Here is a 26986-nt window from a genome sequence, read left to right as displayed (position 1 = left end):
AATTTTAATACTTATTCCATTTGGATTTCATCAACACTAATATAATTTAATAAATATATATTATTACCTACCTTAGCACTAGTTTTCCGTCAACGTTTTCCAAGAAAGCTTTTGAAACCAAAGGAAATTGTTGTAAATATATTATACTCTGTTGCTAATTTGTTTTCTTTTAAATATATTTAAATAAATGATGTTAATTCTTATATTCTCTGTACCTTACACTTCTTGCCAAAAATTTATTTAATATAAAGTTCAACAGTTAAAATAAAACATATATTTTCATATATAAAGAAATCAATTATGTATTTCACATAAATTGCTTTATTACCTTAGATAATTTATGTTTATAATTTATATTTATATTTATAGTGCATTGGGAGAGAGTTAGTTGTTAATTGACTTTACATTTTGAAATGTGATATGGGGTCATAACAATCTGGTTAATGATAATGGTTAATAATATAGCGATTTCTTGATCAAATGTCCCCCACCAATACTGTCTAGATCGCGCTTCGCCTGGTGATTCGATGGATTCTTTTCGGAATAAGCTTTCTTTTGGCCCAGTGGCAGGACAGTTAATTTCGGAAACACGTTAAATATATTATCAGGTATGATATCCCTGTTGGATTGAAGAATGTAGTAGCTGCCAAAATTTAACTGTACAGTTGAAGCATCTGAATAAAATGAAAAATAAACGAAAGAAAACATGCATGATATTTAGCAATTATTTTACAATAAGAAACAAATATGGAAGTTAATTTTCTCAGTAAAATAAAAATATTATCATATTTAATTATAAATGAAGACTTAATATAACTTATGTTGGTTTATACTAACTAAACATGGATATTTATACAAGTAGTTCTTATTGGGAGAGAATCGATTGATTGTTTGAATGGTTTTTATGTATATGTACAGATGTTTTGAGAATATATACATATGTATATATATATATATATATTTAAATTTTCTTTTATATTTGGGAAGGAAAAAATGCGTAGACAGAATCTAACTATTTTAGATATACGTAATTGGTTATTACGAACTACATAAGCTAACATAACCAAAGTCAAGTAGATTTCTGAGAGAATATACACATATTATATTAACTCCTTTGTTCCCCATTAAATGACACCTTTCTAAAGAATATCCAATATAAGCTAATTAATAAAGCAACGTAATTGGAGAATATAATCACAATGACTTCTTGTCGGTTTGTATTAGCGCAAGACTTTACAGAATCGGTTCAATGGAAGCTGAAAAGAAGGATAGTGAAAGGAAATCTTGTTAAAATTGCTGAAAGAATTGCGTTGAGGTCTGTGTGTACTAGAAATGGAGTATGTAATCCTGTTAACAACATGGCATCATTTCCAGTAACTAAACAACCACCAGAGCTAGAAAACAATAAAATATTTACTTATATTTTATTATACATAAGTAAAAAAAAGTTTAAATTTGAAAAACGAATTATTGACAACAAGATTTAGTAGTTTATAATACATATATGTAGATATACTTCTCCGTATGATTTTAAACTGTTGTAGCCGGATTGCTTTATATTATTAGCATAAATACTTTACTGTATTGAATAACTTGTAATTTCGGTTACATTTCAGTTTAGTCATTGACATGTTTTATAAAAATATATTTAAAAATACTTTGTCAACTTGGCTTTATTCAACTTGTAAGCTTGACCAACGCACAACGCAATCTAAGGAAAGACTGTTCTCTTCACATCGGCATCAGTTCATTTTATACCGAATTGCAGAAGGATAGAAAAACAGGGTGTTGATAACAAAGAGGAAACATACAACTGAAAAGCGTACCCTTTATAATTAAGTTAGTTGTATTTAGATACCCTGTAAACTTTGTTTTTAAAAGGTCATTTGGAACCTATCAGCAGATGACAAACTTAATAGAAATATTTATAAATAAAAGAATGCTTAAGTGCACATAAATACTTTATATTTCTCATATTTTATACATCTGTAGAATATATTATATATTATAATAATAGATATGTATAAGATTTACTTATGCTATAAGTACTAAAATAAATGTTGATATAATTTTATATTTATAATATACTAATTCATATATACATTTGTATTTATAATACATTATTTAGCTATGATTGTAGAATTTAAAGCTAGGGTATTTCATAATTCAACTTCAATGGTGCTGAAAACAATTCTGTGGCCTCTCTGCGTCATTTCCACCATATTTCCCATAATTTGTGGTAAACAGTTTAACAAACAGAGCTTAAGTAAGAAGTTGGCAAACATACATTTCTATGTGCATTTGGTTGAAAATAATCTTGTGCAGACATTTGAAACATATGTTCGCTTATCTTTTTGCTTTTTTCACTTTATCAAACAGAAGCAACAAGGAAAAATGACAAAGTGGACTACAAAATATGTTCTAACTCTCACACATGTAATATCGGCTTTATCATTAAATATTGTTAATTGAAATCATATGAAAGATATGATATATATGTAGATATCTATATAAAAATATCGAATAAAATATATAAAATATGAGTAATATATCAATCTAGAGTCTGTCCCAGACGAAGACTGTATAGCATAAGCCGAGGTTATTCTACTTTTTATTTATTATATAGATATATCACCATTTACTATATATTATTATACTCAACTATAATTAACATTTATTAAAATATTTATTGCTACTACATACTATTTTTTATTACTATTTAGTTGTATATACTGAAATGTCTACTACTTTTTGCTAAAATGTATTTAGTACTAAATCTACTACTTAGTTCAACAATTTACTACTATATATAAAACTACTATAACTGAACCCAAGCACATATGCTATTGGATGCCAGATACAAACGATTATAAATATCATATTAAAATGAAATATTCAGAAGGTGCGATTATAAGCCCAATATACTACGATATTCATCCAATTCAGCAAAGCTCTAAAAGCGTGGAGGAATTGCTGGCTTCTCAGCGACATCGTAAGCCTTTCCAGTTCCATTTAAAGATTTTATTTGAGAGCAATATGCAGTTGTTTATCACCTGAGATGATGAGCTTAATGAAAAAACACGCCAATACGCAATACAATTGGTTTTTATTTCACGTTTCTTTTAATACATTTCTAATAGCTGGCATACAAATACCAAATCGATTTCAAATTTGAAATTTCAAAAAAGCACATCAACTTATCTTTATTCGATCACTTAAAAGCACGTACATTAATTGTGAATATATAATTGATGGTTGATTGTGTGTATGTGTGTGTGTGTGTGAGTGTTAGTTAGTTAGTTTCTCGCATTAGTAAAATATATAAAGATGTATCTTACAGAGTACAAATATGTTACAACATACACTTTGACAGTCGCCTGCCGGAATACAGAGTTTGTATTAGTTAACAAATGTATAGACCTAAGTAATAATGAGAGTGATAAATTCTTTTCGCAATTAGCCATGATCAAAACAATAAGAATGATACACGCGTCCGCCTGGCGTCCCCCTTGGCTCTTCGAGCCATTCCATAATGTCACATGCTCCCCTCGCTGCTGCTGGTTGTTCCTTTCGAGTCGCACATTCCGCCGGAGACGTTGTCATCGCCGCGCACCGAGCCCGACGTGAGTCCTCCAGTAATACCAGTTAAATTTAATTTGTACTGCAAGTGGAAATATTATCAATGAAAGAGTTCATTTCTATAAGTTTGAAGAAATATAAATTTATCAATATCTCAGTAAGAAACCAACACCATTTACCCAGTTAAATATTGGAACCATCAGGTTGGTTCTAGGATCTAAATTAGTTGAACTAAGCCAAAGACATGTCCAGCTGTCCTTTGAGACCTGTAGCCTAAAATATATCTGTTCGTTTAGTAGTGCACTAAACCAATCTAGCCTACGAATTTGCGATGCTACTACTCTAGTCATACTCTACTAGTCATACTATTCTCTAGTTAGTTTGTGTTGAAGAAGTGAAATTTGCTTTGCCTCTCGGCCAAGTGAGCTAAGTGTGGAGTACAATTGTGATATTACGGACGGACAAACTAGCGTATTTTGCACAAGACCAAACTATATTTTACTTTGTGAACCGACTCTATATATGGTGATTTGGTAATTGAATCTCACTTACCTTATTTGCGCACTCAAAACATTTCGAGACAACTTTGTTTATCACATTCATAAGATTTTTGGTTTCCCTTATGACATGATCAACTTTCACAAATGTCGCAGCTTTGCCGACTGTGTGATCTTTCACAGTAAATTGTAGAGCTTGGACACAAGTCGGCACTCTGTCTAAAATACTTAGAAGATCCTTCTTGTTATCACTTGCAGGTACCTGAAAATAAACACACGTAATATACATATGTTTGATGTATTCGAAATGTCATTAAACTGTCTAAAATGTCTTTAATTAACTTCAAATAAGACTGTCGTTTAGGTGTTAAGTAGTAGCTATTGCTTATTTTGAACCAACAGGCTATTAGCTAGATTGCTAAATCTTAAACTTGTACTTCTAAGCGTCATATTATATCTGCATACTAATGTGACTCTATTCTTAGTTCAGTGTTCCCTGTTTTGTGTTTGCAGCTCTGTGATCTCAGCTCTCTGTGTCTAGCTCCCTTTTTCCACCTCCCTTTTTCCTCCTCTCCGACTTGTGTTCCCACTACCTGCTCTTTCCTACGGCGTCTGTCTCCCAGTTGTGTTCCATACGTTCTACTCAGTACTCTCGTCTCTCAAGTTGCCCGCTTCCCGATGTTTCCTGCTCCATGCTGCTTCGTTGTATCAATGTTCTACGTCCCATTTTGTATTTCACGTTGTCTGCTCCATTTTCTCTGATTTCTGTTTCCAGCTACTTCATTTCTATTTAACGTACTCTACATTTTTCTCTCAGCTCCCTCTTTTTATGTGCTCTATGTCGCTACATTTTATTCCCTCCCTCTCTTTTTCTAGCTTCCTTCCCATGCAGCTAAAGATTACAAAGGAACTCTAAGAATAACAATAAGTTTACAGCATGCCAATGATTTCTAATACTTGTGACATTCCAAGCTCACACACCTGATATGAAAAATGACGTAAAACTTTATAAAGTCGATTGGCTTCTTCAGCAAAGTATTCAGCTTGTGTAAATAAATCCTGTGTCGTTCTTAGAGAACCGCTGCCTTTGGTAAATTGATACATCAGAAAAGCCATAGCTGACATATTCTTAGCTCGTTTCAAAATATCATTATCATCCGATAGATCGTCCGTCCACTTCGTTGCATCGCCATTGTTTTTACCCTCCAGCCCGGAGTACTCGACCATTTCTCTCTCATCCGTGGGCGCGGCATAAGGCTTCGATGATTTCATTGTTGTTTCGCATTTCTGAAAGAGCAATCAAAGATCAATGTAAAAATCGTGAACATTTCTAAATTGGTTTATTTTATGCTCACCTCCATTTGGGTATCTATGTCCGCCTTGGTTGTGTCCACCGATGCGAGAATCTTCTTGGCAATCAATGATATCTCGTTGATTAGCCACTTCCACATTTCCAAAAACGATTCGAAATTTTCATTCGCAGCGCTGCTGTTCGCGTACTTCCACAGAATCTTGGCGGCAATAAATACTTGAGGCCCGTAGATCCTCAGGTTGATTGCCAAACACTTGGCATGGACCTGCAGGCCTTCCGTCGGCGCGATGTGCTGCAACAGTTTGCAAATGTCGAAAATGTGATCACAGCAGTCGTGAAACTTCGTCGAGCATTGATTCAGGTTCTCCAGATCGTGTGCCATGGCCAAGGCATAAAACGATTTCACAATCTTCTTGCAAACGTTCAGCGACTCGTTGAAATCAGCGATCTGACTGGACACAGATATAACAAGCTGCTTGCACAGCTCCTGCAGACTGCTGAGCATTCCCAGCTCCGGATCCCTGCTCTGGATCGGTGCTCCCACCCCTCGATTATCGTGTTGATCCTTTATCAACAGATTCAAATACATTTCAAACTCGACCTTGCAGTTCTCACAGTAGATGAGTATGTTCTTCCGATGCTCATGACTTATATAAGGCGAGTCGGTAAAGTCATGCGCCTTCTCGAACAGCTTGTCAAACGCCACCGACAGCTCATCCCGCAGGTCCAGACTCTCATAGGTAAGGTGTTTCTTAAAATTTGTATTCTTTATCATATGACTGCCCACAGCCGGAGCTAAGTTCTTTTCGCTCTTCCAGTCCTCATCATCGAACAGAGAATATAACGCATCTGGATTGTTGTTGCCCTCCTTGTTGCTGTTGCAGTCGTACTGAATCGTTTGCAGCTTGAACTTCTTGATGAGGTTTATAATGCGCTTAATTGTCGTATAGATGCTCTCGTTCTCATAATTCGAATTGCAGCGCGCATTGCGAAAGGCCATGTGCTTAGCCGAGTCGAAAATACTATCCTTTATGACGAAATGTATCAAGTCCATGGCCCGTCGAATTTGACAAAAGACGGTGTCACGATTCTCTTTAACTATCACGCAATCGCTGTGTATCAAACTATTTTTTGACGATGTCAATAGAATAGATATAGACTTCTCTAGAATTTGACGTGCCGAGAACATCTGAGCACGTCTGCGCTCCTCCTTAAAGGAATTACGATGATGTCCCGTCAGATAAGCCAGCTCGATCATCTCGGTACCAAAAATAGAAAACGCACGAACAAACTCCGTAAAATTCATAACAGACTCTAACTTTTCTAAGCTCTCCGATGCTCGCTTCTTTGCTGTGAGCAATTTCTTGACCACAACAATATCGACGAGCAGTAAAATTCGCGTTATAGACGATAGTAGAGATCTGGCAGCCAATATTATGGCACCATAATCCTTCAAGGGTTCGATATGATGACGAACCTCCATGCCACTCAAAGGCGAAAGCTCACAAAGCTGTTCAATCGATTTTCCTACAAAGAAAAATACAATTTAAGTGAGTCATATAAATATTTCTCATGAGTGTATATTAAAATTGAGCATTTTATAGTTTATAAACAAGTAAATATTATATATATAATATACAGTTATAAACTTATAGCCTATAGAAAACCTTACCTGCATCTCTCGCCTCTCTGGCCGCCTCATACATATCCACTTTGATATCCGTATTTTCCTCGGCAATTATTTCACCAATCGTTATAAATCTCTCCACAGATATACTCAAGGAGTGTCCAATATTTCCAAAAGTTGACATGATGTGCTCGTTGTCAATATCACGTAGTCGAAAGCGCTGATTCTGTAAGTAATAAACAAATCAAATATTAGAATAAACAAATCAAATATTAGATATCAGAGAGAATAGATACTACTATGCTAAAGACAAAGAGAGAGACCTATCATATGTAACTGTGCAAGAACTTAAATCGTTTTAATAACTACATTTGGCGTTGCTCATTAAGAGTGGAAGAGGAAGTAAGACAATATTAAGTTGTGGTGGGACCTGTAGCTTTTTTTCTATGTATATGCCTCAAAGTCAAATATGCAATAAATAAATCTACCTCAAATATTGTCGAAAAATGTACAGTCGGGCTAGAAACTATTACACATTTGCTTTGCCCTCCGTCAATCATCTACTTAATCGAACCTTAGCTATAAAAACGATTATATATGAGCTTGTCAATGTCTTGTAAGGAACTTAGTATAAATTGCAAAAGTCTGCGATTGTCTACTTGATATACGCTAAAATATATGTATGTATGTATATGTATACCAATCGAGTACCATTAAAATTGCATTTGTATGTTTATTGATATTCAATTAATGACGTCTATATAGAGAGTGGTATATAGATTATAGACTAATCATATAGCTATTCCATCACATGCATATTTTTATCCAATATCAGCGGTTATATCAACTTACGTTCACATCAAGCGCAGCTGGAGGTAGGCCATACATTTTTATAGTGCTAAATTCCGTTTAAGCTGCTTTGTATTTGTGTTTCGGGTTTCGCACATTTATATTTAATGTGTATAAATTTATTGATTTTTCGTAAACAGCCTCTGTGCCTAGACAATATATTTTTGAGTGTTGTCTCTTTAAAATAGTTTGTCTATTATTATTAAGCGTCAAGTTTCCTTTAATTATCTATGTACATTTTGTATTTATGTTTTAAGTAACGAAAAAAAAAAAACAACAGTCAACTTCAATTACTAACTCTGATGGTCACAAAGCACTCGCGCACCTCTTTACATACATATAGGTACATACATATATATACATACATCAATTTCGTTTCTGGATTTGCGCACGAATTTCCTCTGCGCAGTTAACAAACGTGTTAACAGCAAAAAACAGTTACTTTCACAGGTAACATTACAAAATAACTGTTTAATTTAAATACTTTAATTTGAGGTTAAGTTAGACTAATTATTATTATTAAATTTAAAATTTTTGAAAGGTTTTATATTGTTTAAGATTGCTTTCTTATTGCGGCTAGTGGATTTTGAGACAACTGTCGAGCTTCAAATTTCCATCCGGAGCTTTCTAATATTTATATAGGTATATATATGGTCTAGGTAACCATGATTGGGGCAATGTCAAAAACACATCCAAGATCATTTATCTCTTTTTTTCTTTCCGAAAAGGTTTCGGTCTTGTGACAAAATAACCAACTGCAATTCTCCTCGATTCCTCTTGCCTAAGTTGGAGAATATTTAATTGCATGCGTATGGACTTACAACTAGTTATTATTCCGCTCCTATTTTTAATTTTTTATCATACATTTTTACATTACTTGATCAAATTAAATTATTTAATAAAAACATGAATTTATTTACAAGTTACAATATCATCATTAATATCAAACAAATACTATTATTTACTTGGGTATGTACTTCAAAAGCCGAAGTTCGTGTGAAAGCCATACGGCAGTGCTTAGCAGTATCAATGAGCCAGATTGATGAGCTGTTGCCAAAGGCACAGGTACATAATTTAGAAGAGTAGTTACACCTAAGGTAGCTTGTGTCCAGGCCATAACAGCGACTGCATTGATAGCCCACTTTGCACGCTTGGGCAATTTCTGTCCTCTCATTGTCAGCCATAAGGCTGTGATCAATGAAACAGTTGTGATGCCTAAGATGCGATGGTTAAATTGAACCGTCGTTGGGTTTTCTGTAACATTTCTGAGCATAGGCTTAAATTGCAGAATGTCATCGGGTATCCAGTCATCGCCCATTTTCGGAAATGAGTTATAAACCAATCCAGCATCCAGTCCAGCCACAAATGCACCAGAGATTGCCGTCAGGAACACCATGCCTTTCGTTAAATGCGATAGCATTTTGATTTTAGGTATGCGCTTTGCTGCCGACGTTAATGATTCCGCTGGTATCAACTTGGACATCGCGTTCGATAAGAATAAGGAATATAGCACAAATGCTGCAGCTAAATGGGAGGCCAATCGATATTGAGAAACGCGAGGCACATCATTTGGATTATCAAATCTGTTCTCCAATCCGGACTTAACCATATACCATCCCATCAATCCTTGCAGACCAATCAAAGTTCCCAACACCAGAACCATTTTCTTAGTTTTTGCACAAAAGTAGCCCTTCTTCCAGAAGTATGCGGCAGGCAGTATGAAAAATGCGCCGATTGCGCGACCCCACATTCTGTGTATATATTCCATCATATAAATAAATTTAAACTCATCCACAGTCATTTTGGCATTCTTTCTAAAAATAAAAAATTATAAATATTCAATAAAAAGTTAACTTGTTAATTTATTTTTTTTTTTTTACTCACAGCTTAAATTCTGGATACTGTTGATATTTCTCAAACTCTTTAATCCATTCATCTCGATTTCGTGGCATATGTTCGCCAATCAAATTCCAAGATACCATTGAAAGGCCAGACTCGGTCAGCCTTGTTACACCACCTTTATAAACAAAATGTTAAATTCATTTGAAGTTTCTTATAATAATTTTCACTTACCCAGTCCAACAGCAATGAAGACCATGCCGCTGCATCCTAGAAACCATTTGCCGACTGTTTTATTTGGACTTGACTTAACAATTTGGTTCACTGGCGGAGCTGGCGTCGGTATATGCTAGAAGAAATGAGAACAACGAATTAATAACAATCGTAGAGGTAATACTTAGATTACATAAGAGTCCAAAATAATTGTAAAAGTAAATAGGAAATCTAAACAACAAACAGCATTAGCTGAAATTATTTAATATAATATAGAATTAGTAGATCTGCAAGAATTCCTCTATATTTGTCGGAACCTCTTTTATTTAAGAACAACGTTTTGAATATACATTTCAATTTATTAATATTTACTTTAGCAAAAAGCCGGGTGGATGGCAGGAAAAACAACATAAATTTAACTTCCTTCTTTCGTATTAGCAAGTTGCTTAACAACTATTATGTACATTCTTTTGAGTAAATTAATATATTGAAAACCACCTTCACAGAAGATATATTCTGATGTTTCTTGTTTGTATTAATTTTTCTTTAGTCAATAAATAAAATTATGGGGGAATTAAAAAAGCTATTACGAGTTGAGTTGGCTTGACTTGCTACTTACTTTGATCTGGGATTCCGCGACTGTCTGCTGCAATCGGCGAGATGGAAGCATAAGCCTAAATGCATTAGATTTCTGATATATCGCCCGAAGCATTATTGAAAGGAATAATTTTATATTTCACAGAATATTCAGGAGGCTTATATATTTATATCAAATTCCTTTCATATAAGAGGTAGTGATGTGCATAATAAGAGCAAGTAATTTATCGATTAAACTAAATAGTCATTTTGATAGCTTATATGGCCTGTTTCCATTGCGGATGCATTAACGAATCATAAAAACTATATCAATATTGCAATTCTATTTAGGTATGTTAATTCTTAAACATTATGTGTAAATAAAAATTTATATTTTAATAACAAAACAAGCCTAGAATAACGAAATTCTTCGTTTTGTATCGATGTTAGAACTACCACATGTATGACTATATATCGATAAAGGAATATTTCATCTCTATAGTCGGCTAGACGCTGTCTCTATTTTCCATCCACATTGGTGCTAATAAAAGTATTTAAAGCGGCATTAATTAACTAAAATAAATAGTTTACCGGCAATATGAACATGGAGGATTTATTAAGCACACAATTTGTGAAGTTAAAAGAAGCTATGGACGATCTTTTTGAATTGAAAAGCGCTGTGGGTACACAAAATAAAATTAATATCAACTGAATATAAAAAATATTTGATTTTATTATAGGGACATGTTTTGGAATTGAAGCAATCATCAGGTGTACTAATGTTTGTAGCTCTAAAGCACTCAAACCGCAAAGTCAAGCGGAATATTAAGTCTGGACGAGATGAATTACATTTGCAAAAATCAAAAGTGGATCTTAGCAGATTACAGTTGCAAAATCTGCTGTATGAAGTTAGCCATTTGAAGAAGGAAATCGTGCGGTGTCAGAAATTCAAGAGTCGCGACACCTATTTGGAATTGTTGTCAGATAAAGAATATGCCTCAAAGTTTCCTGACGAGGGCAGTGATAAGACAAATATGTCCGATCACCAAACTCATTTGTATCGTTTGGAATGCGAACTGCGATTGCGTAAAGAATTGGATAATCAGTATAGCGCTTTACTCACCTCAAAACAGGAGCTATTGCAGGATAATTTGAAACAGACACAAAAGTATCTCTCATTTGCTCCAGCTCTACGGACGCTCCTCGAATCGACTAAGCCCTTGCACGATGCACTACAGCTGTCCCTCGATGTCGAGTGGAAATTAAGCTCAATATTCAAGTATCTGCCACGAGCTCTGTACATATTGTTTATCAATCTACAAGCCCTTCAGCGAACCAGAAAAGAGTTCGCATCAAAAGTGGTTGGTTTCGAAAGTGATCAGCAAATGCAGGAGTTGCTTTTAGAAACAGAAAATACATTGAAGGAACGTCGGCATTTCACCGAAAAAAGTAATTCGTGTGAAGCACTGCCCGATAATACCTTGGATCGTGTCTTGAAATGTCATCCACTTCATATACATCTAGTTGTAAGTTGAACTATAAGGATATTGAACAAATATTTAACGTCTATTATAAATACTATATTGCGGACTTGATTCCAGATTGACAGTCCTGATAAAACTTTTGAGTTGATACTAATTGTGAGATATTGGGAATTGCTTAAATGTGTCACTGTGCGGGCGCAACTAAACAGTACAAACAACTCAAATTTTCAAGGGTTCGTAATAATCTTTAGTAGCAGTACTTTATTTGATTTAATTTACGTTTTATTTTTTCTCAGAGATGCCAATTTGGTTGAGGACCTGCTGGGTCATTTATATCCGGATGATACTGGAGATCATATTCCTATTCCAGGCATAGAATACGAGGTGAGACAAAAAATGGAAATTTACATCTGAATCTTCATAATGCAGATTGCCTTATGATAACTTCTTTATAGCTTAAGCAAATATAGCAAAATAACATCTAACAACTTGCTCCATTTTTTCCATTTACAGTTGCAAAACTTAAATCTAACCGCCGAGCAATGCCTGAAATATTTGGTTGAAAATGGTTTTGGAAAACCATATTGTTGGCTGCAAAGCATGTGCTCGATAGCAACAGTCAACAAGAAGCAAAACTTCAGGCACGAATTCAATTTGCATAAGTGGATTAGCAAAGTTTTTACGCGCATCTTGAAACGTTGGCGATCGTGGCTACGACTAACTCAGCAAATTCGTGGCTTAACCTATAAAGATGTCGATCTGTCTGCTTCAAAGGAGAATATTTATCCGGATGGTTTATCGTGCAGCCTAGTCCAGTGGACTGCTATCTCCAGTGAGGAGTTTAACATCCAAAACGCTGGATTAATTTACAATTTGACGCCATCGAATGGAATCACGTACACTTCCTATAGGGCTGTAATTGTACGTGGATCTGCCAAAATGGAGTGCTTCATTCGAATACCTAGCAATTATCCCCTAGATATTCCACTTTGGATCCTAAGTGTGCACTGGAATGGACGACACACTTCAATGAACAATGCGGCTATAAAAGTGAGTTTTAAATTACATATGTTGTTGACTTTTGCTGAAATATTTCAACTCGTTTCACAGATGATGGAATTTTGGACGAACTCCTTGCAACCGTCACAACTGAAGAAGGGCAATCGGCTGCTATACTCCCAACTGTTTCGTACCATATATAGTTTCGATATATTCCTTGAAACGGAAGGTGCCATGCAGACAGTTCGGGAATACAACAAAGAGAAACCATACATTAGTGCATTTACGAAACGTATTCGTTTGCGTCCATATAAGTACATAATGAAGGGCTCTACATTTACATTTAAGCAATAAATAAATATAAGTTTTTAACAACGCCAATATGAATATTTAAACCAAAAAAAATTTATTTGTTTAAATAATTGCTGACCCACATTCGATGTGGCCCCAACTATTTCAGTTTAATTTCGTGATGGGTACAATAAATATTCATGAGGATGAAAGTTGATCTTTTGTGATACTGTCGCTGTCGCCGTAGCCGCTACGGAGCCTGTTGGCAACGCTGAGCCGGAACTGTTGTCAACGATTTCGCGGCTCTCATCGGGCATTATTTTGTCAACGACATGCTTGCCAATCAAGCCATCGTCGCCTAGAAAGCATACTGAATATCCATCGTACCACGCCTCCTGATCTTTAAGGATCTCTTGCAGCTGCCACACTTTGTACTTCCAAAATTGAAACATTACTTTTAAACCCGATATGCCTCTCACTCGCCATCTGATCCGAACCGTACAATCGTCCGGGTGTTTCGTTATTTTTAGGATCTCAAATTTAACATACGCATACTTCAGATGACCAACGGTTCGTAGAATAGCTATTTGCTTAACATAGTGGTACAGACCTACCGTATATTTGCCAGTTATGTTATTTTGAAATATTAGATTTGGACTATAAATGGAATAATCCAGGGGCTCGACGAACAGCTTTGGCAACGTACTCTTCAACACGTTGTAGGCGCGATCTAAGTCCTCAGCGCTTTTATTAGACTTGTTATCCAAAGCCGGGTTGTTCTTTGGATTGGTCTCACGATTCCCCTCAGAAGCCGTTTGTGTAATATTGCATTTTTGAATTAAAGGGTTTGTGCATTTCACTTGTGTTACGTATAACCGCCGCAGAATGGACGTCCATGACCGCTGCCTGTGACACCATCCATTTAGACTAATAATCCGTGCTCCACGCATCATTATGATTGAGTTCTGCACAAACAGCGACCGTAGGGATTGCATTTCATATGTTTTAGGATAGAATTTAGAATAGAATCTTCTTAAAAACTACGTTCTTATTTTAATGACAGTTCGAATAGATCAGTTCTCAACAATTCCGCGTATTTTCTATAAATGACAATTTATATAATATAATCAATATTAAATATTAGCTAAGGTTAGAAAACGAAATTTCTTATGATAAATACCATAATGATAGAACTGGAATATCTATAATCTATCGATAGGTAGCACACATGATATTGTTGAAGAATATCGATAGCCCTGTGATGGAATGTAAGTCGAATAGCATCGGTCACGGGAAATTCCGATAATAAAAGCTCAACAAATTATCAACAATCAATGTGTTGAAAACATATGGAATTTGTAGAACATGTAACTGCTACAATCTGAATTATCGGTGTAGGTTTTTAAAGCAATAGAGAAAATGTATATTTGAGTAATTTGTAACCTGAGATTTGCATTGAATTTTGAAAAAGTTACTTATTATTCAATTACACAGTGATCTCATTTTTATTCAATATAATATTAACAATTATTTCATACCGCATAATACAAAAATTTGGTTTGCTGCCTGGCACTTTATCCAAAATATTTTAGAGTCAACATAACGCAGGGATTTTCGTATTAGTTCTATTCTAATGGTAAATTATATGCTTCAGCAGGCATTATTAAAATAATTGTGTATTATCCCAAATAATGCAATATATTTCTTGTAGATCAGTAAAAACTAAGGAAAATTAAAACTAAGTAAATATTTAGGTACATATAAATATTACCATAATCATATCATGCATTATAAATAGCTTCAATACCGATTCGACTGTGACAGTGAAAACGAGGCATTATGTTTTGAAAAGCCGGCCAGTGCTTTTATTGAATCACCCTGTGCTTAGGAACATGATGTTAAGTAAATTATATTATTTGTCTAGTACCAAGGTCTGGATATTTGAAAATGTCTAGGTTACTATTTTCAGCGCGTAGATTAATGCCGCAAGTAAGTACAATAACAACCCAAAGATTATGTAGGTAATGATATAATGGTATTTTAGAAAGAACTTTTGATTGCCGGCACGAGCATCGTTAAGCAATTGAGAGGAAAAGCCTCTACGCCAATGAACACAATTGTGATGTTTGTCCCACAGCAAGAGGTAAGCGAAATATAAATTTGCTATATTAAACAATCGAAACTTTTACTATGACAATATTTAATAAAGGCTTGGGTAGTGGAACGTATGGGAAGGTTTCATAGAATTTTAGATCCCGGTCTCAATATACTTGTACCCGTCGCCGATAAAATCAAATATGTGCAAAGCTTAAAGGAAATCGCGATAGATGTACCCAAACAAAGCGCCATAACATCTGATAATGTCACACTCAGCATTGATGGCGTGCTTTACTTACGCATTATTGATCCGTATAGAGGTATGCCTTACTAACTATTACACAATTCATTAGAAAAGTTATGCACATCAAGCTTGTTCTTTTTCTAGCTTCCTATGGTGTAGAGGATCCCGAATTCGCTATAACTCAACTAGCGCAGACGACAATGAGATCTGAGCTTGGTAAAATGTCATTGGATAAAGTGTTCCGTGAGAGAGAATCCCTGAATGTTAGCATTGTCGATTCCATAAATAAAGCCAGCGAAGCTTGGGGCATAGCCTGTTTACGTTACGAAATCCGAGATATTAGGGTAACTATTTAGTATTTAAATTAAGTTCAAACACATCTAATATTCTTGAAATCGATTAGTTACCGACTAGAGTCCATGAAGCGATGCAAATGCAAGTCGAAGCTGAAAGAAGAAAAAGGGCTGCTATTCTGGAGTCGGAGGGTGTTCGAGAAGCTGAAATCAATATTGCTGAAGGCAAACGAAAATCGAGAATATTAGCGTCAGGTATGCAGAACATCATTTATGTTCATGCATTCCTTAAGCTTAGTTTATATATAAATTCCAATTTCAGAGGCTGAACGGCAAGAGCACATTAACAAGGCCAGCGGAGAGGCTGCTGCCATCATTGCAGTCGCCGATGCCAGAGCTCGTAGTCTACAAGCTATATCAAAATCTTTAGCACATACGGTAAGAGCAAACTTCAACAAGATGAAGCCTATTTAAGAAAGAAAATATGGATGTGCCTCTTACCCAATTGAATTCCGGTTCGGTGCATAAATCCAAAAACAGAGTACAAAAATATGCCTAGACAAAAACAAATACATACTTGGTTAGATGAATTATTTATGTTAATTCAATATCTTTCATATACTCTTATCTTGTATTATAGGACGGTAGAAATGCAGCATCTTTAACATTGGCCGAACAATACATAGTCGCTTTTGAGAAGTTAGCAAAGTCGAACAATACGATGATATTGCCATCAAATCCAGGAGATGTAACTGGACTTGTGGCGCAAGCTTTGGCTGTGTACAATTCTGTTTCTAAACAGGGCTTTGCTTTGCCTCCACAAAGCAATGAACAACAACAACACCTTAAGAAAAATGTAGAATACAATCAACTGAGTGAAGAAAAGAATGCTGTAAAAATTAATATTGAATAAAATCAAATTTTAGTAACAAATCACAAATCGTTTGTGATTATTTGGTTACACTTGTTTATTATAATAAATCATACATATATTTAGACTCGATTTCCAATATGAGTTCAAAATATTTTGTTTTTATATAAGTTGTAAATTTGTTTTTGTTCTTTATTTCTTATGAGATTTACAAAAAATATAAGAAACTTATAGCTTCAAAACACAAAAAAAAAAAAAAAAAAAAACGAATATAATTTTTAATATTTATAATTGTAATCAATTTGTTCGCAAGCCATTTTTAATACTTATGTCAAAAGCACATATGGAATCTATAAACACGTACTTCCAATTAAAATAAATTTGTTAAATTTATTTTGATGTATTTTCAAAAGTTTTTTATGTTTTAGTTATTTAAATATACAAAGAAAATGTTTGAGCAAATACAATTATAAATCCGTGCGTAGATATTTAAGTTTTTTGACATTTTTAGCAGCCGATGGATGACAACATTGCTCGTGTAGGATCACCTTGGGAATATTTGTTACTTGATAGACCTCTTTTGTGGGTGGTTCAATTGCATTTTCCAAATCTGTTTGGGATATTGCATTCTTCGGATCTGACATTTGCTTGAAAAAGAATAAATCGATGGCAAAGAGAATTGCGCAGAGAAACGTCACACCTCCCAGGGAGTAACCAAAGTCTAAAATATTATCTTGTAACTCCTCAATTATACCAAATATTAGTAGACCTAAATAAATATCATATTTAGACACATGAAATTCGAAAGCTAAAACAATATTAATATATACCTTGTATGGTAAAAAACAATACTCCAAAGCTTAGTAAAATGATCTCAGTTATGTGATAATTCCTAGTTTGTTCTTTGAATCTGTATGAGAATTGTAAGCTGTAAATGATATATATATTTGGGTATTTATTCTTACCTCGATAGCAATAAGATCGACGATATAAATATATATCCTATATAGGCGAGATCACCAAAATCGTCGGCTTCTTTTGTCAAAGAAATCGTATTCAAAAGCATCCATTCCCTTAGGTTCTTCTTATTGCTTGTTAGCAAACGCTCCGAATAGCGATCGGATAATTTTTTGAGAATTGTTGCGGATGCAGTGAAAACCTAAAGGGTAAACAAATATTAAGATATATTAAATCATACACAATTTACAAGCAGTATTTGAAAGCAATATAGACAAATTCGACAGATTTCAAATTCACACATGGGTGTGGCAGCTTCGGTATTGTGCAACTACTTTTCAAGGTTTCAGAGCGCCTTATGAAAATTTATAGTTCTTATAATCTACAGATGTATAGAATTTATATATTTATAAAACTCCATTTCATAAAAAAGTTTTAGTTATATATACTCACAATTTGAAGAACTTTCAGACAAATGCAAGCAGCAAACTTCATTTTGATTTAGCACAGACAGAAAAAAAACTCTGCTTAAGATTCTCTTCTCAGCTAAACAATGGGAATTACATTGTTCTTGGCTGTTCGCTAATTAAGAATTTGCATGAGTAGAAAAATGAATATGAATTTTTGTGAGAGTTCCGCTAAAAATAATTATAATTTGCCAAATAAATAAAATAATAAGCCTTATATGTATAAATATAAAATTTTTAATATTTTAGTTTAATATAGTAAGAGAGTAGGATAAGAAATAAAACACATCATTTTTTTAAATATTTAATTTTTTAAAATGTTTCCTTTTTACACATTTTTATAATCTCTTGTTGATTTAATTATACTTTTTTATTATGTTGATTTATTTTGTTGACATAATTTTTATTCATTTAATTTTATGCAATATTTATACATATTTTTTTGAAAACAAAATATATGATATTTTGTTTGTCAATTAACTTTAACGAACGTTTCCGAGTCAATAATCTTGAAGATGTCCTCTCGAAAGTGAAGCAAGTTCTCATTGAACAAATTGCTGCTTTCAGAATGTAATTTTGCCATAACTGGTTTAATGTTCTCAATCTGCGCTGTATTTGCCAATTCTGTAAAGTATTGCATCTGAAATGAAATAAATATATTAGTCTTGCTGTGTGGACGCCAAGCTAAAGTCTCACCTGATTGTTGCCCAGCATATGTGCCTGTCGCTTCTTATAACCCTGGGCCAATAGACTTTTCACCTTGTTCACTGTTTCCTCAGTCATTTCCTTGGCTGATGGCAATTGATTTTTGCCATAAAAGTAGCTGAAGACAAAGCGTGCCTGCAGGTCCATCATTTGCGCGGCGCACACATAGAATGGCAAACCAATCAGCGCCATAGAGGGATTTCGTATATTAATGCACTGCTTATAGAGCATTTGCACCCAATTGTCCTCGACATAGATGCCAGCATTAATGCTGAGAAACGGAAAAGAATACTTATACCCGGTGCAGTAGAAAATCGTATCGAATTCCTTGTAGGATCCATCCACAAAATATGCGCCATTCTCGTCCAGCTCTCTGACATCCGGCTTAGTCGTGACATTTTCAAGGAATATCGAATTCGAAATACCCTCCAAATGGTGGCTAAGAGTCACTTCCTTTGCCGCCTTTGATATGATATTCGACAAGTCCAAGGCACTTGGTCCGCCGCCAATCACTAAAACGCGTTTGCCTGTAGAAATCGTTAGAAATTAAAAGTATATTTGATAATATAAAAGTAAAATATAAAAATTACCTTGGAACACGTCGCTTTTTCGATAATCATGGCTGTGCATGTATTCACCTTTAAACAGATTCGCGTTCGGGATTTGTATATAATTCGGGGTATGATAATGCCCATTTGCTATGATTATTTTATCAAAATAATAATATTTCATAGCATTTGTCAAGAGATTCTTGACAAGGACCTAGAAAAATATAAAATAAAACGATCAGATCAATCAGATCAGCATTGATTTAAGTTCTATATTCTACTTACTTGCCATTTATCCTTCTTCTTCAATACCCGCAATACATATGCCTGGAAAATGATATATTTTCTCAATTCGAAATGATCAGCATAACGATTCAAAAACAAGACAATATCTTGAGATGATATATAGGAATCTTTGTTTGCACCGATCTCAAAATCCGGAAATCCCATCACCTCCTTGGGTAAATTAGTACTAAATATATACAAATATATTATATAAAAAACATTTACCTTTTTGTGATATATGTAGTAGTTAACATACCGCAAATTCTCATACATACTGCTATGCACATCGATGCCATTGATTGTTCCAGTATTCTCGTTATAAATCCATGTGCCACCGATTTGATTTGAAAGTTCAAAAACTGTCGGAATTTGATTATTCTCAAGTGCACGCCGAGCACAGCAAAGTCCAGCGGTGCCAGCCCCAATTATGCACAAACTCATTATTCCACACTTCGAATCGATGTTGCTCAATGCAAGCGCTTTAATTGAATATTACGATTATTTCCATTGCCCTATTAATTTATGTATGCATGCGAGCAGATGAGCAAGTAATCTACACCACTATCTGAAGCTTGATTATACCCGTTTAGGCTTGCTAGAGTGAGTATATTAGCTACGTGTAACGTCCATCAGTGTAGATAGCTAAAATTCGGAATGACTGCGCGTTTGTATGCGCCCATTGAAGGCGTGGCATTTATTTAATATTCAGTATATTTTCTACAATATTCTGCACATACTAAAAATAAACTTGATAATATTATTTTGTAGCTCAAATGGGCATGAAGCAGTCGGTTACACCTGCTTCGACTGCTTTGTTTTGTCTGAATTGAAAATGTTCTCATTTTCAATATCAATAATAAATCGCCATTTTGCATGCGTATATAGCAGCAGTATGCAACAATCAGAAATGATAAGTATTTTCAAGAGCTGAATACCTAACATTTGTTTTAATATATGTTTTAATGGTATATTTATCAGCAAATAATTTTCCTTTAAAATGCAATGATCGACTAACAGATACACGAATAAATCCAAAAGTGATTCGTAGTTCCATAACAAACATATAGAAAAAAATATATACTTACTTCCTTATAGATCACAAATAAAGCTTAAGCAATTTATAGGAAATGTACAATAATATCATATTTTATTAACAATTCTGAAAATTTTCTTTTATATTATTCAATTTTCTCACATAGTCAAATGAAATCAGGGAATGTCTAGACATTAGTGGGGAGGAAAGCTTACATACAATCTTTCATAAACATTTGCTCAACTATCATAATAATTGCTAAACTTGTATAATAATAGTTACTTCTTTCTTTATTATATGGACAATATTTATTAAATTCAGATTTCATCTATTAGTACTTAAATCACTAATTTAATAATAACATTTGTAGCGGCACACCTGTAAGAAAAGCAGATGTTAATTAAACATAATAAATAAAAAAGTCAAGTCCATAAACTTACCTCGAATCAAAATTTCAAGTCCTTTATGGCTTGTGGAAGGTCTGGCAGTTTAATGTCCTTGATTTGCTGTGGAATGTTCATGCTTTTGACAACGCTAACCGCACGCGCTGGCGCCGCTGAGATTCCCGATTCCTGTTTGATCAACTTATTTTGATCTTCAATCCTCGTGATTATGTCATTCATATTTGTTTGCAGAACCATTCCGCCCATAACGAGCTCCGACAGAATATGATGAACGGCATCAGCGTGAAATATCAAATCCAATTCGCACACATTTTCAAAACACTTATCCAGAGTCTCGACAAACACCTGTATCAAATCCAATATACCCAGCTCACTCTCTGAGGAATCAACACAGAAGACAAAGTAGAGTGTGGCATAGTGTCGGTATATCAGCTTGTAATCAGAGCCGCCAATTAAGCTAAGGGATTAAAATTTTTAATTAATGTATAGACATTCTTAATATAGCAATAGTTTTGCTTTAAGACAGCCTAGCCTGCTTTAAATATCAAGACACAAAGCTTTTAAAAAGCTAGCTCGCTGGGGGTATTATTAGGAGGTCAAAACTAGTAAGATTTCGTCGTCGCAGATAAGGCTTTTTTTGATAACTGCTCGTGTTTTATTAATATAAATATAACACGAGCAGTTATCAAACAAAATGTATGTATTATATTTTTCATATGATAACAATATGAGAATTAAAACATTAAATGTTATAAATGCTTTTTCACCATTTGAACAAATTTGAAACTTTCTACAATTTGAGTGCAATACATTAAACTTAAATTAAAAAGAAATAATTATTACAGTTTCTGTGACTGCTATAATGACTGGATGTATGTTTATAGCATTTAGTCAGAAGTTTTATGTTAATCTAGAATTTTACTTATATTTTAAAATTGTAGATTTACCTGCCGCCTTCCAAAAAATTGCAAACGTTATCATCGCGCTTTGACACTAGCTGAAACGTCTCTTTAATGATTTGTTGTTGCAGATTTTCATCCTATTTAAAATCGAAAATCAGTTAATTTTGTGTATTTCATCTTATAGTATATTTTAGCATAGATAAACATTTATTAAAATATTCAAACATATTCAAAACAAACTATGTACTTCAGCGACTCTTGTTTCTGCTACGTATTGTTTTCACTTTTTGTTAAAATCTGTAATTTACATCTATTCGAACGCCTAATACTTACAAAATATTGATAGAACTTTGACAGACGAGGTTTCCCATGATTGTTAAATACAAGTATAGCTTTTATCATTTTTTATTTGGGTAATAATCACAAATTAGAGATTCGTAAAATTTTATGTTAACATATGTTAATATTGATGTTTATTATTAGCGATGACACTAAGCCTATCGAGCCGGTCAAACATCGATAAGCTGAGAGATTTTAAGCCATTCCCACTGCAGCATTTCGCTTTTGCTTTCGAAGTCAATTTGAGATTTCCCTGCATTTATGGCAAGTATGGAAAGTTTATCGTAAGAGAAGTCCCATAAATGATTACTTTTAGGCTAAATATTTAATAACTTAGGCTGGCATTCATTTCTATCATTGTTGTCCATAACTAATAGAGTTTTATGACTTCGTATAAGTTTGACTCACGCAAATATTTCTTTGCGTAGCTAAACCCAATATTGGAAAGAAAACGCAAAAAAATAATTAGTATTAATAAAAAGAAGTACCAGAATTCACCGAAGGCACTTAATAAAATAGTTAGAGCAGACCCAAGAAAACCATCAGCCGGCCCTACTCCAATATCCGTGAGACACGCAAGAGTCATTACGACGTCTTGGCTCTTAAAGAAGTAAAGGGATAATAAAAATTGGTCAATTGCCTAATTGCCAGATATCAGGCAATGATGACCAATCTATTATCATAAACAAATTATTTAAAATTTTGTTTATTAAGACAAATCGACAACTACATTCCGTAATCCAATAAAATAATTTGTGTTTTTTTTTCTTTTTAAATCAAGCAATATTTTTACTCTTGTATTTCACTTTAAAACACCAATTATAGTTTTGTTAACATTTAAAAGCAACATCAAATATAATACCGTAACCATTATTTATTGTTAATAATGCACAAAAATCCAGCAAAAGGGTAAAACAGCTTAAAATGCTTTTAAGCTGCGACCGATAATTCTAAGCGCGGGCAGTTGGGAATGCCACACTCAAGATCTGGACAGTTCTCGTGATGGAAACAGCTATCGCTGCTGCAAAACATGCATCCGTTGGGCGTTAGCGGCACATTTGTAGAGAGCTTGAGCGTATCCCACACCTTCTTTAAGTCCAAAACTAGAGCGTTCATCATTTCGAAAGTATGGAAAGGTGTTGGCGCCAAACGAAGTTTTTCCTCACCGCGAGCAACTGTTGGATAATTTATTGATTGCATATAGTGTCCGTACTGGTCCATAAGCATATTTGAGATTTGACTGCATATAAGGGGATCTCCAATTTTTATTGGAATAATGTGACTTGGCGTATCTTCAACAGGAAAACCTGAAATAAAATAACATATAAATAAAGTCAGTGGAGTTATTTAAAATATTAATTTATATATATGATAAAAACCTGATTCATTAACTTAACGAGCAAAAGAATTTATTAACAGTTAAGTTCAACTAGTTCAATCAATTGCTTAATAAAAGAATACTTTGAAAATGCATTAAAATAATTTGAAAAGCTAACGTAACAGTTGCATATAACTGCAGTAAATAAATCTGATTTTGCTTGATAAATAGATAAGAACATTCTAGTCGCTGAAACTATAAATATATTTAAAGAAATTCTACGATCAGGTGCTGTAATTGATTACATAATACATTTTTACAGGCCACTAGCCAAATTAGTAAATATAGTCTATGTTATTTGCCACGATCTTAGTTGGCAAAGGAACTTATATCAAATGTCAGCAATGCTCATCAAAAATATTCATTATATGTGCAGTTATTATTATTATTAGTTAATTTGCTTTTTGTTTAGGAACAATTGAAAAAGAAAATAAAAATATATATATTCATATTTAAAATTATGAAAGAATTTAAGTTTCAGAATGTTCACTATGAAAGGAAATGGGCAATAAATTTCTAAAAATGATCGTATTGCGAATTTAATTTCTTAGCGATGTGCATGACATGAATATATACGAGTATTTATTTTGTAGTATTATCTATCTAAATTTTGTTTATATAAATAACAGACAATTTACCAAAATATGTATATACATTTGAAAAATGTGGACAACGATGACCACATTTTTCTTATCAGGCAACATTCTAGTGGTGTAAGCATTATCTGCTTGTTGTAATATTAATATTGAGTATAAACAATAAAAAACGCACATGGCTAAATTTACTCAAGTCATGCTTTATGTTCAATATTCAAATATGTACATATATTGATCAGATTATAAAATGATATATGTTGTTAGTTATGTGCCATATTTTAGTCTCTCAATAACTAAACTGCTTTAATTAAAATCAATTTAAAATGCCATTTCGAACTAATATTTTCAAAAACAGACAGCTAAAATGACTCAGCTTGTTGAGCCGAATTTATTTACTTCAGTCGTATGCTAATGCAAATGCTAATGAGTGCCGATAGAATATACAATTTTCAAAATGCAAATTTACCTTCTCGTTTGAGCAGATTCTTCAAGTACGAAACATTTCGTTGATGGATACTTCGCAGTTGTCGACCTTCCTCCGAGGCCAGTATGGTAACAGCTTCAAGTGCACCACAGAGAACAGTTGGCGGCAATGAAGTAGTGAATATGAAGCCAGCAGCATAAGATCGCACCATGTCAACCAGTGCATCAGTGCTGGCTATATATCCTCCAATGTTGCCGTATGCCTTGCCTAGGGTACCCGATATAATGTCCATTTTAGAGAGCACGCCATCACGTTCCCCGACGCCAGCGCCATGGTCGCCATATAGGCCAACCGCATGGACTTCGTCAATAAAGGTAATAGCTCCGTATTCATGCGCAACATCGAGCAACTCTTCTAATGGGCATATTGCACCAGTCATGGAATGCACGGTCTCGAATGCAACGATTTTCGGAGTCGCCTTGTCCACTTGTTGCAGCAATTGGCGCAAGTGATTGACGTCATTATGACGAAAGATGTGCTTGGGTACGCCACTATTTCGTATGCCCATAATCATAGAAGCATGGTTACCAGAGTCCGAGAATATGTGGCAATTCGGCAGTAATTTCGCAAGCGTAAATAAGGTTGAGTCGTTGGCCACAAAGCAAGACGTAAAGAGCAGCGCCGCCTCCTTTTGATGGAGATCAGCAAGCTTCCTTTCAAGTCGCTCGTGATGCAATGAGTTTCCCGATATATTACGTGTTCCCCCAGCACCAGATCCATGCCTTTCCAAAGCCTCCTTGACAGCATGTTTTACCTTGGGATGCGCCGACATTCCCAGGTAGTCATTGGAACACCAAACGGTAATGGGTTTCTCAGACTGCGAGGAGTAATCGAGGGCGTGTGGAAAGAGGCCATCACCAGCTAAGCGATTCACACGTTTAAAAACACGATATGAATGATCTCTTTTCTTTTTTAATATTTGCTCATTGAAAAACTTCTCGTATTGGAAAGTTGAATTTTCTGCAGCTGTGCCAATTTCGTTCCCACGGCCACGTCTTACATCATTTAGTGCCGAGCTAGCACCAACCGAATAGCTTTTCGAAGAATATGACCTTGCGGACTTCACAGAATTTGGAATTGGTGTTAAAAGAGAAAGTTGTTTTTGGGTTGTCTTATTGGATTTGCTGATAACTGGACAGAACACTCCATACGATTGGTACAATATCTCGGCATAATTGCGTAGATAATTTGCACTGAAACGATTCAGGAACGGGCACTGCATAGTTGAGCGAGCGTTTTATTTAATGAACGTTATTGGACTTCGGCGCAAGTTCAAATTATGCAAGAAAACCGAAAGTTGCAAAATATAAATGAGAAAACTAGCGATGATCAAATCAAGCGATATATCGATTGCATCTGACCATGTGTTCAGATATATCGATTACTCCCACAATTATTCGTAATATGAATTTCGCTGATTTGGACCACCAACTGTAGTCAGTTTAAAGTAAATACAATATTATTTTATCTTTGATTTTCTATCTTATATATTTCAGCATATTCCTGACTTACTTCTTCAATTAGTTCCTAAAACAATATTTTTCGAAGATTGAGGAAATTGGCTTCTTATTGGCATCCAAGTAGTGGCTTAGATACATTTAGTTGTAACGGCCACCAAGTTTTATTTTACAAATGAATATAAATGGGATTTTACAAAAAGCTTATTTACTTACTGTGGCATTTATTTAATTTTAGTCTTGCAGATACCTTTAAGTATAAAATAAATAAATTGTTGTGTCTCAATGTGTTTTCAAAACCAATTTTACTTTTTGGATAAAAAAGAACTTTTTTACAATACAGGATATGTGAATTCTAAAGGGTATACAAAATTGAATTTACATTTTTTTATTTGTATTTTTTAAATATAAACCAAAATCAACAGTTTCTTGTCCTTAAACAAAAATGTCTATATTTTTATGATTGCACACAATTAAGGATTTTGATTCAACATTATTATTTTGAAAGTTTTTTTTTTTTTTTAACAATAATCAATTTTGTTTGTGCCTAATTTCTCAATTTTTGTGAAATTCAAGTAGTGAAAAGCTTAGTTGGATACCCAAAGCTTGGTACCGATTTATTTTTGTTGTAATAAAATATTATTTTAATTTTGATGTATT

General features: G+C 34.1%; 9 protein-coding genes across 10 annotated transcripts; 2 read left to right on the top strand and 7 right to left on the bottom strand.

Annotated features, from left to right (window-relative positions):
• Positions 1–3116: 3116 nt before the first annotated feature.
• Positions 3117–8229, bottom strand: alpha-Catr (alpha-catenin related). Of its 2 annotated transcripts, XR_016197200.1 has the most exons (7): positions 7868–8229; positions 7061–7241; positions 5432–6915; positions 5058–5363; positions 4132–4338; positions 3759–3852; positions 3117–3661 (listed from the first exon to the last, which is right to left on the bottom strand). XR_016197200.1 is itself a non-coding variant. In XM_030390291.2 (6 exons), the coding sequence occupies exons 1-6, from the start codon at positions 7901–7903 to the stop codon at positions 3536–3538; spliced, it is 2340 nt and encodes a 779-aa protein (XP_030246151.2). In that variant the 5' UTR covers positions 7904–8227; the 3' UTR covers positions 3117–3535. The 2 variants fall into 2 exon arrangements, 1 of the variants encoding a protein (XP_030246151.2); XM_030390291.2 differs by lacking the exon at positions 3759–3852 and having other exon boundaries at positions 7868–8227.
• Positions 8230–8755: 526 nt separating this feature from the next.
• LOC115565237 (heme A synthase COX15) lies at positions 8756–10747 on the bottom strand. The gene is made up of 4 exons (XM_030390290.2): positions 10536–10747; positions 9938–10052; positions 9749–9881; positions 8756–9678 (listed from the first exon to the last, which is right to left on the bottom strand). Exons 1-4 carry the CDS (start codon positions 10626–10628, stop codon positions 8826–8828), a joined length of 1194 nt encoding a protein of 397 aa, XP_030246150.2. The 5' UTR covers positions 10629–10747; the 3' UTR covers positions 8756–8825.
• Positions 10748–10968: 221 nt separating this feature from the next.
• On the top strand, positions 10969–13478 carry thoc5 (THO complex subunit 5). Its single transcript, XM_030390288.2, has 6 exons — positions 10969–11171; positions 11233–12018; positions 12094–12209; positions 12273–12360; positions 12490–13026; positions 13087–13478. The coding sequence occupies exons 1-6, from the start codon at positions 11091–11093 to the stop codon at positions 13327–13329; spliced, it is 1851 nt and encodes a 616-aa protein (XP_030246148.2). The 5' UTR covers positions 10969–11090; the 3' UTR covers positions 13330–13478.
• Positions 13363–14748, bottom strand: LOC115565236 (uncharacterized protein C6orf136 homolog). The gene is made up of 2 exons (XM_089262729.1): positions 14447–14748; positions 13363–14366 (listed from the first exon to the last, which is right to left on the bottom strand). The coding sequence occupies exon 2, from the start codon at positions 14259–14261 to the stop codon at positions 13437–13439; it is 825 nt and encodes a 274-aa protein (XP_089118855.1). The 5' UTR covers positions 14262–14366; positions 14447–14748; the 3' UTR covers positions 13363–13436.
• A 346-nt stretch (positions 14749–15094) lies between these two features.
• On the top strand, positions 15095–16840 carry Stoml2 (stomatin like 2). The gene is made up of 7 exons (XM_089262728.1): positions 15095–15255; positions 15311–15409; positions 15476–15683; positions 15752–15951; positions 16011–16155; positions 16223–16338; positions 16541–16840. The coding sequence occupies exons 1-7, from the start codon at positions 15214–15216 to the stop codon at positions 16811–16813; spliced, it is 1083 nt and encodes a 360-aa protein (XP_089118854.1). The 5' UTR covers positions 15095–15213; the 3' UTR covers positions 16814–16840.
• Positions 16841–17022: 182 nt separating this feature from the next.
• On the bottom strand, positions 17023–18331 carry LOC115564909 (uncharacterized). Its single transcript, XM_030389747.2, has 4 exons — positions 18182–18331; positions 17737–17930; positions 17602–17681; positions 17023–17540 (listed from the first exon to the last, which is right to left on the bottom strand). The coding sequence occupies exons 1-4, from the start codon at positions 18221–18223 to the stop codon at positions 17239–17241; spliced, it is 618 nt and encodes a 205-aa protein (XP_030245607.2). The 5' UTR covers positions 18224–18331; the 3' UTR covers positions 17023–17238.
• A 305-nt stretch (positions 18332–18636) lies between these two features.
• Positions 18637–20356, bottom strand: Fmo-1 (Flavin-containing monooxygenase 1). Its single transcript, XM_089262035.1, has 5 exons — positions 19990–20356; positions 19734–19920; positions 19491–19662; positions 18892–19427; positions 18637–18835 (listed from the first exon to the last, which is right to left on the bottom strand). Exons 1-5 carry the CDS (start codon positions 20172–20174, stop codon positions 18668–18670), a joined length of 1248 nt encoding a protein of 415 aa, XP_089118161.1. The 5' UTR covers positions 20175–20356; the 3' UTR covers positions 18637–18667.
• A 674-nt stretch (positions 20357–21030) lies between these two features.
• Positions 21031–22569, bottom strand: or (AP-3 complex subunit sigma-2 or). Its single transcript, XM_030389754.2, has 4 exons — positions 22406–22569; positions 22118–22209; positions 21207–21627; positions 21031–21144 (listed from the first exon to the last, which is right to left on the bottom strand). Exons 1-3 carry the CDS (start codon positions 22472–22474, stop codon positions 21213–21215), a joined length of 576 nt encoding a protein of 191 aa, XP_030245614.1. The 5' UTR covers positions 22475–22569; the 3' UTR covers positions 21031–21144; positions 21207–21212.
• A 696-nt stretch (positions 22570–23265) lies between these two features.
• Alas (5-aminolevulinate synthase) lies at positions 23266–26220 on the bottom strand. Its single transcript, XM_030389749.2, has 2 exons — positions 24852–26220; positions 23266–23718 (listed from the first exon to the last, which is right to left on the bottom strand). The coding sequence occupies exons 1-2, from the start codon at positions 26089–26091 to the stop codon at positions 23342–23344; spliced, it is 1617 nt and encodes a 538-aa protein (XP_030245609.1). The 5' UTR covers positions 26092–26220; the 3' UTR covers positions 23266–23341.
• Positions 26221–26986: the final 766 nt, after the last annotated feature.

This window comes from Drosophila navojoa, chromosome 5, assembly GCF_054131105.1.
Source record: "Drosophila navojoa isolate 15081-1374.11 chromosome 5, UAZ_NAV_1.0, whole genome shotgun sequence".
Lineage (NCBI taxonomy): Eukaryota > Metazoa > Arthropoda > Insecta > Diptera > Drosophilidae > Drosophila > Drosophila navojoa.
Note: the sequence above shows the minus strand (reverse complement) of the source record. Positions and strands in the feature narration are given on the sequence as shown.